This window comes from Leuciscus leuciscus, assembly GCF_965113295.1.
Source record: "Leuciscus leuciscus genome assembly, chromosome: 8".
Lineage (NCBI taxonomy): Eukaryota > Metazoa > Chordata > Actinopteri > Cypriniformes > Leuciscidae > Leuciscus > Leuciscus leuciscus.
Window position 1 is genome coordinate 24,425,550 of NC_138732.1, and position 11,442 is coordinate 24,436,991.

At 36.9% G+C, this 11,442-nt stretch overlaps 1 protein-coding gene across 1 annotated transcript; it reads left to right on the forward strand.

Moving 5' to 3' along the window:
- The first annotated feature begins 1,268 nt into the window (after positions 1-1,268).
- LOC309504244 (uncharacterized protein) lies at positions 1,269-8,975 on the forward strand. The gene is made up of 3 exons (XM_082177280.1): positions 1,269-1,398; positions 2,376-2,918; positions 7,158-8,975. Exons 2-3 carry the CDS (start codon positions 2,380-2,382, stop codon positions 8,668-8,670), a joined length of 2,052 nt encoding a protein of 683 aa, XP_082033406.1. The 5' UTR covers positions 1,269-1,398; positions 2,376-2,379; the 3' UTR covers positions 8,671-8,975.
- The last annotated feature ends 2,467 nt before the right edge of the window (positions 8,976-11,442 follow it).

An 11,442-nucleotide genomic window follows, 5' to 3' on the forward strand; every position in this document is an offset into this window, starting at 1 on the left:
GTTTAAAAGCATCACAGGACGGATCTTATAGGATGGGTAAATCAATGAGAAAGTGTGCAGAGCTGCATATATCTTAACAAAGAGTGGGCAATTTAAAAGTATTCTCAAAAACTAACCGAACTTTATACGTTTAATATGTGACCGCTATATTATAAAGTGTTACACTGCCCTCTGCTGGTTCAGCCTATGATGACTTCAAGTTCAGTAACAGAGGCTTTACAAGAAACATGACAGATTATCAATATAAAACATCATTTCAAATAAACAAACTTTTTTATTATTATTATGTGTGATAAGATAACTTATGGTTAACCAATGAACAGTTTTTTACTGTAGCATTAATTTTCTTTTCAGTTCAAATTACTAACATTTTGACATATTGGATGATCTCAAGATGACAGTATTTGCTTTCTAACATCTTGGGAGTGAAACCACTCTATTTTATTTTACACTGGGATCAATAAAATATAAAAGAGTGCTGTGCAGAATTTTGTCTCACACATGCATCAGTAATTATCTTAATGTATAGATGTCGCATTGGCTTGTACTTTAGACATTGTATTGTCTGATATTGTGGCAATTTACTTGTCCTTACAGTTTAGGGCAATGATGTAAAAGGTCAGCAGAGTATGCAAAGTTCAAAGTAGAGTAAAAGCTCAGCGTTAGAGTGAAATGTGTCATTTAAAAAAAAAAAGCACATGCAGGCAAAGTTCAAGGAACATTAAGCAATATTTTTAAAACTCTCTATGATATTTAGTGTATGGAATTGAACCCTTTTAATGTTTCATATAGTACTTGAAATTTATATGAGGATATGATTAATGAATCTTAATCCTCCTAATCCATTGTTATTTTACTATTATTTATATACTATTCATTTTTATTTTATGTTTTCATTTTAGTTTTAGGAAACTGCATTGTTCCTTAGATTAAAGTACATCTTTTTACATCATTATTCCTGTATTAATGCACTTACCACAGGTTGTTCTAATGGGATTGTTCATGCACTTGAGATGCAATATGAGATACTTTGAATAAAAAGTGTCTGGTAAATAGTATGTAACTAAGAAATGTCAGGGCCTGTAAATTGATTGTGCCCTTTTTAGAAACCTTTTGTATGGCCTTTCCATCCTTGTTAATGAGGGTAAACGTCATAACCTGCTTTGAATGCAATCCGGTTTGTAGTGACTTAAAAAATAAAATAAAATAAAAGGTTTGTAGTGACGGCAGAAAACCAAATCTTTGCATTTGCAGATATCAGGTAAAGTGGGTCCAATACATTTCACACTGGAGTGCTCTTTAAATATCAGGAGCCAATCATATTAACAATCATGAATAACTCACCGTGTGGTGGGCGTGGTCAAGCTTCAGAACACAAGCGATCGCAACAAGCACATGGTAAGACGAATGCTCTGCCTAAAATCATTTTCATGAAAATAGCAATAATTTATAAAATATTGCATTGTGTACTTTTCTTTCAAAATAATGATTTAATGGACTATTTAAAAAAGTCAAATAATATTATTTGTAAGGATGTTTAGAGTAGTGACCCATTTAGCTTAGCTTAAGGTGTTAGGTAAAGTGGGACAGTAGCTGTCTGTCTATTAATGTGGGACACTTCAGAGCTATTCTGCTTAAATATAATCTTTCGTCATCCTACATGACCAATTATGTCACAAGCCCGATGTTTACTAATAGTTCCACTGTAGCAATGCTAGGTGAAACCGGATGCTGATATGATATCTAATGTTTATCTTACGCTGGTTGAAGTTTGAATTTGAACTTATACATTTCAGCTTTATCTGGAAGCAGTCTCATATTACAATATTCGACTGTTTGGGGCAATTATTATAACAATTGTTTTGATATAAAATACTAAATGTATGACTTTTAAATGTCTAAAATATACAAGGAAAATTTGTCATTAACATGTCTGATTGACATCTTTACATGATTTATTGTTGTCATTATAGTGAATGTGTCAGCATACTGTGCCAGTAAAACCATCAAATGATCTATCAAAAAAGCACTAACACATATTCTTACCTTCTAGAATCTAGATGCAACTAGAGTAAGACATTGTTTAGAAAACACACAATACACTGTGTCTATACAGCATATACCTCTCTCTCTCTCTCTCTCTCTCTCTCTCTCTCTCTCTCTCTCTATATATATATATATATATATATATATATATATATATATTAGTATATATCTATCTAGATGGATAGATAGATAGATAGATAGATAGATAGATAGATAGATAGATACTGTATATATACTATATGTGCTGCTAATGAATAATTTAATTGGAGTAGTCGGGCCAGAATATTACACCTTTATTCAACAACATTCTGACTTTTATCTTTTTATAGAAAAATGGCACCTAACCCAAAGAAGTCAGGAAAACTGCAGAGAAAACAGCAAGATGAAGGAGAGCATAAAGGAAGAAAAGGGCTGAAGATGAATCAGTGGAACGAGGACCAAATGAAAGCTGCAATAGAGGAATATAAAGAGCAGGTCGAGTCAGGGAGGCCTGCGCTGCGATTGCTTGCAAGGAAGTGGAACGTGCCAAAAACAACCCTTCAAAGACGCGTGAAAGGGCTTGTTGAGGGATCGGAGCATGCGTCTGGAAGAAAGCCATTCATCCCTGTTGAATCTGAGCAGGAGTTAGTGCGTCTTCTCACCTTGCTTTCACAGAGAGGCTTCCCGTTAAGGAGGACTGATATTCAGTCTCTTGCTTTTGAGTTTGCCAAGATAAATGGCATCCAAGGGTTTTCAGAAGAGAAGCAAAAGGCTGGCTATCACTGGTACGAGAGCTTTATAAAGCGAAACCCAGGGCTGAAAATAAAGAAACCAGGGGCCATATCACCAGCGACAAGGATGAATGAAGAAGAGCTGGGGAAATGGTTGAAAACGTAAGAAATCACCCTCGTCTCATTGATATACGTATGTATAGTATATACATGCATATGTCACATTGGTTTGTACTTTAGAGAATTTAAATTTAGGCTACGCCATGAGAGTACCGCAGTATGTACCGTGGGTGGTGTATCACGTTTTTTGTTTCGTTTTGAATATCATTATACCCCCAATAACTAGAGTTTGCAATTATTTAGAAAACACACACACACTTTATACAGTTGTAATCAAAATTATTCATCCCCCATTTCAAATCTGGTTTATTGGCAAAATTTACATACTTTCAACTGTTTCCAATGAACCATTCAAACAAAAGTAATTAAAATAGCTCAACACAACTAAAGTGGTTTTCCCAAATTCAACTAAAAAATGCAACTTTTAATGACTTATGCAGTCTCTAAAATTATTCAACCCCCAAATAGAATCCCTCAGAACAGCACAAATGTGACCCTGGATCACAAAACCAGTCTTATGTTGCACAGGTATATTTGTGGCAGTAGCCAACCCATTGTATGGGTCAAAGTTATAGATTTTTTCTTTTATGCCAAAAATCATTAGGATATTAAGTAAAGATCATGTTCCATGAAGATATTTTGTAAATTTCCCACCTTAAATATATAAAACATTTATTTTTGTGAATGGATACAGCACTATCGCCAATAGAAATGGACAACTTTAAAGGCGATTTTCTCAATATTTCGATTTTTCTGTACCCTCAGATTCCAGATTTTCAAATAGTTGTATCTCGGCCAAATATTGTCCCATCCTAACAAACCATACATCAATGGAAAGATTATGTATTCAGCTGTCAGATTATGTATAAATCTCAATTTAAAAAAAATTACCCATAAGACTGGTTTTGTGGTCCAGGGTCACAAATGTGCTAAACAGGTGTTGTCTCAAGCACACCTGATGCAACTAATCAAGGGCTTCATTAGTTGCACCAGGTGTGTTTGAGCTAGAACACATTAAATAACTGAACTGGCTAGGTTTGAGTGTCACGTTTGACTGCATGTTAGAAATATGGCTAAGTCAAAAGAATGGTCCAAAAAGTTAAGAGAAGATATAATCGCCTGAAGGTAGTGCTGGGCGGTGTACCGGTTCATACCGAATACCGGTGTTTTATTTTTGTTATGATATTAATTTTTATAACGATTGGAACGCGCCGCGGCACGACACTGTTTGAGAGGGTCCTTTTTCACTGTTGCACTGTGGTGATGCACGTAAAGCGTGACTTTGAAGATGGATAGGTTAAACTGTAATTGATAGCCGTCAAATTATATTACAGTGTTTCCCATACATTGGTTCACAATATCAACACAGCCTTTTGGAAAATCTATTTGTGGTTGGCATTGACATAAACATGAGAACTGCATGTTTCAAAATCAAAACGCGGCGTGGGTGTTTTCATATGAATGTATCTGAAGTGAACTGACGGTCTTTAGAAAAGTTTCTTTGTTATTACGATGATTGAATCTTTCTTTATCTTTCCTGATAAAGCAGCGTTAATGAGCGTTGCTGCTTTGTGTACAGCCGTTACCGGGGAAACCGCTATTTCTGCCGCTCCTAAAGCGCCTCTTGCTGGCACCTCTTTGTAAACAGCCTTGCAAACCTGTATTAATTCTATTGTGGATTTTTTTTCTACAATATTCACTCATGACTGTAAAATAGGGCATTCTAAGTCAATCTACTGCAGTATTTCCTCTCTCACTCAGTTAAAAATGGGTTTTACACCCAGACATGCTTTAAAAAAAAAAAAAAACGTCATATACCGTGAAACCGGTGTAATTTAGAAAAATACCGTGATGTGGATTTTTGGTCATACCGCCCAGCACTACCTGAAGGCACTAATTGTTCCTAGAGACACCTTTAGAAGCATAGTTTGCAAGTTCAAAGTTAAAGGAACAGTGGTTACACTGGACTGGGCAGAAAAGAAAGCTATCCAACGGATGCAAACAGATTTCTGAGAAGGCAGGTTCAGAAAAACCTTAGAGTGACTGCAAAAGACCTGAAGCAAAACTTGGTGGCAACAGACACTAAGGTTTCAGCTCCTACAGTAAGGCACGTACTAAACGCATGCCAGAACTCCCAAGACGTACACCACTACTGACCCAAAAGCACAAGAAAAGTCGGCTCCAAATTGCTCAAAATCATATAAATAAGCCACAGAAATTTTGGGATTCTGTTCTGTAGAGTAGGGCTGCACGATTAATTGCAATTAACCAAAAATCCCGCTTAAACCGATTTGGCTTATTGCAATTCTGAAAACGCAAAGGCTGCAATTATTTTATATTTTTATATATATTTATATATATATACATTAGTGCTGTCAATCGATTAAAAAGATTTACTTGATTAATCACACATGTTTTCTGTGATTAATCGCAATTAAAAACACTTACATTTTTAAATTTTTATATTTAGTTTATATATTTTATAATCTAATAATTTCACAGTTAATCTCCAAATTATTATAGAGACAACATAAAGACAGTATATTTTAAATACTTGTTTAATGGCATCCTTTTATGAATGTAGATATCACTTACTTATCTTATCACTGATACTAATGTAGATTGATGTCTGGATAAAAAAATATTTCCCCCCCAGTTTTAAACATTAATTATAGCCATTCAACATTACAGTGTATCAATTGAAAGCTATCATTAAAAAAAAAAAAAAAAAAATTTATTAGGCTTCAAAAAATATAACAACTTTTAATTTAAGTGAACTTCAAACAATCCTCACATAAACCCATACTAATTTTCATATTTACCTGTGCCCTTCCTTTCAGTCTAACATATACAGAACAATATATACAGGCTTTCCTGTAGCTCAAACAGTAGAGCGTTGGCGCTAGCAACGCCAAGGTCATGGGTTTGATTCCCAGGGAAAGCAAGAACTGACAAAATGTAAAATGTGTACCTTGAATGCAATGTAAGTCGCTTTGGATAAAAGCATCTGCCAAATGCATAAATGTAAATACAGAAATTGAATAGTTATTATTATTTTTTATTCAGTTATTCAATTGAAAAGTTATTAAACAGTCTGCACTGCATGAATTATAAATTAAATATTGACTAATCCTTATTAAAGCTACAAAATCTCTTTAGTCAAGAGCCATGAGTAATTTTACCTTTGTTCTTTGATTAACTTTATTGACAGACAGCATTAGTGGCTGCTGTCCCTTTAAAACCAGCCGCTGCTGCACATGATGTGGATCTCACACGCAACTCATTCTCACACAACTCTTTGCGTTCATTTAAGACTTTAACTAATTTAAGACTGCTCTAATGTTGTGAGGATACTCGACAAAACAGACATTTTGGCATAATTGTGCCATAGTCTCTGCGCACGATACTCTCTTGTCTTTCTGTGTGTCGTGTGTGTCACATAGACAAGACATTCACAGGCAGCGTGGTCTCTTTTGTCTTGTTGCGCTTGAATGGTTTAAAAGCATTTGCTTGAATAAGAGGGGGATCATATAATGTAAAGCTAGCCAAAGGATGACAAAAATTAACGGTTGCTGCGTTAAATATTTTAACGCGTTAAACTGGACAAAAATGAATCGCATGCGTTAGCGCGTTAACGTCGACAGCCCTTATATATATATATATATATATATATATATATATATATACATATACATGGGCGTCGGAAGGAAAAAAAAGGTGGTGGGTCCTCCCCCTGAAAAATGTTACTGGAGTAAATACCATTTCATGTATTCTGGTGCCTTTTAAATAAACAAGTAAACTAAACTCCACTTCACGTCGGGCGGTTCTTTGCCTCCACATCGTGCATTAAATGCACATCTATCCGTGGATTATCCCCCTAATACCATGGTCATTTGCCAACAATGACAACTTAAAGCTGTTATTGATGTTTGCAACGCAATATTTGACTGGAAGGGTACAACGGGCGGTTACTTTCGTCAGTTGCGGCTCATTGAGAAATATAATGTAGCGATTCAGCGGAAATGGAGTTTAATTTATTAAGGAATTCCTCAAGTGGAATGGATTTGACTGACGGCGTCATTGTATTATCATTGCTCAAAAAGTGGGTGGGTCTTGTCCCACCCATATACAATGGTTCCGACGCCCATGTATACATATATATATATATATATATATACATAGGCCTTTTATATATACTTTATATGTTAATGAATAATTTAATTTTAGTCGGGCCAGAATATTCAAACTAATTCAACAACATTCGGACTTATTTTTTTATAGAAAAATGGCACCTAACCCAAAGAAGTCAGGAAAACTGCAGAGAAAACAGCAAGATGAAGGAGAGCATAAAGGAAGAAAAGGGCTGAAGATGAATCAGTGGAAAGAGGACCAAATGAAAGCTGCAATAGAGGAATATAAAGAGCAGGTCGAGTCAGGGAGGCCTGCGCTGCGATTGCTCGCAAGGAAGTGGAACGTGCCAAAAACAACCCTTCAAAGACGCGTGAAAGGGCTTGTTGAGGGATCGGAGCATGCGTCTGGAAGAAAGCCATTCATCCCTGTTGAATCTGAGCAGGAGTTAGTGCGTCTTCTCACCTTGCTTTCACAGAGAGGCTTCCCGTTAAGGAGGACTGATATTCAGTCTCTTGCTTTTGAGTTTGCCAAGATAAATGGCATCCAAGGGTTTTCAGAAGAGAAGCAAAAGGCTGGCTATCACTGGTACGAGAGCTTTATAAAGCGAAACCCAGGGCTGAAAATAAAGAAACCAGGGGCCATATCACCAGCGACAAGGATGAATGAAGAAGAGCTGGGGAAATGGTTTAAAATGTACGAAATCACCCTTGATGACTTGGGAATTAAAGACGTCCCCTCACATATTTGGAAGTGTGATTTATCAGGACTACAAGTTGACTTCTCTCAGCAATATGTCGGGGAAGGAGAAGAGTCCTGCTTTCAGATCAGAGCTGAGGAGGAAGAGGAAACTGCCACCACGGTACTAGCAGCATTCAATGCCAGTGGTACATTTGCTCCTCCGCTTATCATTTTAAAAGAAAATGGGGTGAGAAGTGAGCGGTTGAACGAATCCATGGAAAACGTTTGCATTAGAGCATCGAATAATGGCTGGATAACAGCAGAGCTGTTTGTTGAGTGGGGCGAAATGTTTGTGGCACAGCTCCCAAAAGATGATGCCAGACCCCACCTTCTGCTCCTCGATGGCCAAAGCAGCCACGTGTTCAACCTTGGCTTTTTCAATCTAATGAACCAGAACAACGTGGAAGTCATATGCTATACTGCACGGCAACTGGAAAACAGAGCTCTGTTTAGGAGTCTCAAACACAACTGGTGTGAAGTGAGTCGCAAGTGGATTCAGCAATGTGCAGGCATGAAGTTGCCCAGAGCACATTATTGTTCTGTTTTTACAGAAGCGTGGAAGACAACTGCAACTGTGGAAAGAGCCCAGGATGGGTTCAGGACAATGGGGATGTTCCCATTGAATGAGTTGACCTTCATTGAGCATGAGCCTCCTCCTGCCAACCTGTCCCGTTTGGAAAGTAACGCGCCGCCCACTGAAGACGCTGCACATTGCAACACAGAAAGCGGCTCTGGTGAGCCTTCAGCTCTTGAAGTGTCATCATTCAAAGACTTTGTGGTCATACAAAAATGTAGCAGGGGTACGAAGACACCCAGAGCCAAGACAATACCACATTTCCACAGAGACACAGAACACATACTTTATAACGAACATTTAAAACGAAAACCATTTAAAACTACTTCCTGCAGGGGCTGCCTCAGATGATGATCCGAAAGCTTCTGAAGCATGGATCCGATGCAGCAACTGTAAGGCCTGCTACCATGAGTCTTGTGTAGACGAGGATGGGATATATGAATGGGTTTATGATGTAGATGGTGATGATCAATAAACTGAAGCATGGGAACCGAGCATGATTTTAGAACAATACTCACAGATTAGTGGTGTTAAAATAAAACTCTTGTCCTGTGAAAATTAGATACAAGCTTTTAAAGACAGTATGACCCAATGAATGGACTGTGTCACAGCATTGTTTTCATTTGTTTATAATTAAATAAATTAAATTGACTAAGTATTGTACTAGTATTTGTATTTGCAAGCCTTCTTCCCTGTGATTGCTCAGTTAGTTTGGTCCAGTCTATTTCTTCAGCATATCTGTCATGGGAGCTGCTTTTGTTGCCCCTTGCTAGGATCTTATTAGTCATGTCTTGGGCCCCCATGATGCGCACTGGTTTGCCCATGAGATCAGAACATTTAAGAGCCTCTAGGGCATTTTCTGGATCACGGTGTTCAAAGGTTACACAACCATATCCACGAGACCTGTTGGTTATTGTATCTCTGCACACGTACACAGAAAGTGGTCCAAATGGTTGGTATATTGTATGCAACATTCGTTCGGTCACATCTGGGTGCAAATTATTTACAAGCAATGATGACCCCTTGTCTCTTGGTTGACCGATATCCTCACCTCACCTGAAAACCAATTGTAGGATTGCTGTCATTTCGATTGTCCTTCAAAGAAGATTGTTCTCAAAAAGCTCTTAGTACAGAGCACAACTGCTGTGTGGATGCCTCAGTCAGATCAAGCTAATCATATAAACTGACAGCTTTGCTCAGAATATTGTAAAATTCTGATGACATCATCTCAGGTCAGTTTCATTCCTCAACATCAATACAATTTAGGGTGATTTTAGTATCATAATATCATAAATTAAAGCAATATAAATTAAACCCAATAAATAACATGCATAAATAAAAGACTAAAATGTAAAGCTATGGCTGGAAAAGAAATCCTCCCCACATCATGGGAAAATATATTTGTTTAAGCATATCTGTTGTTCCAACTCCAACATATATGGGTTTTGATATTGGGATTTATTTTCTCAGTTTTGTAGAATTGTATAATTTGCAAGTGTGAACCATATACATACGAGCTTGTTTTATTCAGGGGCAGGTCAAGACTGCGTCACCCAAGAGCATTGACAAACACTAGGCTACTTTAGTCCACTAATAGGCCTATAGTTCACTTGAACGAGTGAATGAAAACGAGTGAGTGAATTCAGACAATAAGCACGCCAAAGGGCTTCTACATTTGCATAGTTTGTGCTAGCTGTTTAATAATCGTGAACCTTGGCAAACTGACAGCTCCAGTGGTAAGATGAAAAGATTTATCATTACCTCTGTCATGGAAACTATGTATAAACCTTAATTAAACAATTTAATTATCAATTAAAAATGAATTTACACCTCTATGATATTACACTGTAGCCAGATCAATGGTTTGGAAAATGACTGGATGGAGGATTTAGCTGCGGGCGCCATCTTCTGGCGAGACATGGGTTCGACATGACCCTCACAGTGCATTATGGGTATAGAGTGGTGCATGTATGACATCACTTTGTTGGCCAAAACAAGGAAGCGATTTAGCATTTTAGCACTTCCGGTGTAGTGACAAATTGCGTCCCCCCTGAAATCGTGTCTCCTTTAAGACCCCAAGCGATCCCATTGGTTCAAATTACTCTCTTTAGCGCCTGATTACTTATGATAAATGCTGTTTCAACTACATTATAATGTCCATTTATTAGTATTAGTTAGCTTATATACTACTAGCATAGCAAACAGATAAGCGATTGCCTGATAGCTTAGTTTATACAAACATTTGCATTTACCCTACACATATTCCTCAATCATCTTTAATGTAATTATGTGTTAAATTAAGTGTTAAACGTCTAAATATTTCAGTTATATATATATAGAACAAATTAATGATGTTCAGTTATTCACTTTATAGGCTATTATTATTATTTATTAATTAACAGTTAATCAAGAAATTACGTCCAATTGGTTATGCACTAATGTGTTATCGTACGCATTATGGTAAGCTATGCGTATTTTAAATGAATATAATTCGTATATACTTAGGATAATCATTAACTGACAAGTTTGGGAAAACCCGATTTCGAGGGAGGATTTGTCATGCCACCAGTTCACCAAGTCAATGGGTTTTTGGTTAAATGGCTGAAATACGGTCTGTGGTGAACACAAGCTCAAGACATGTTCACGTTTTATTCGATTACATAAAATACACCAGTATTACCCCACTCATGATTTTTTAAGCTGCTGGGTCTTAAATAAGGCGGTTGCTATCAAGGTTTTTTCAACAACAAACAAACAAGGTACATTATCAAATCTCTGAATATAAACACTTTGTTTTCCAGACAAACACCAAACCTAATTGACTTCACTGTGAGGGATCGGTTGCTATCAAGGTTTTTTTTTTTTTTTTACTAGGCTGTCGAGGATATTAAACGTCATCACGACGAACAGGTAAACTCAGTCAGTCCGCTTTAACAGCTCGTTATGTTCATCTGTGCAAATTATCTTGATGGACAAAACGTGTAAGTATAATAAACTTTTTATTTATTTTTTTACTTTTTTTGTTGGTTGCCATAATCCAAAAGCCTATGGAAAAATCGTATTGGGTTTTTGTCGAAGGAACCGGTGTGATGCAAACTGCCGGTTAGCCTGTTGAGTGTACAT

What these genes read in the sequence shown, in the direction of transcription:
- LOC309504244 (XM_082177280.1), top strand. Translation starts at nt 2,380, where the DNA reads ATGGCACCTAACCCAAAGAAGTCAGGAAAACTGCAGAGAAAACAGCAA. An exon ending in CTGGGGAAATGGTTGAAAAC is followed by an intron (nt 2,919 to 7,157) that starts GTAAGAAATCAC and finishes ATTTTTTTATAG; the next exon opens with AAAAATGGCACCTAACCCAA.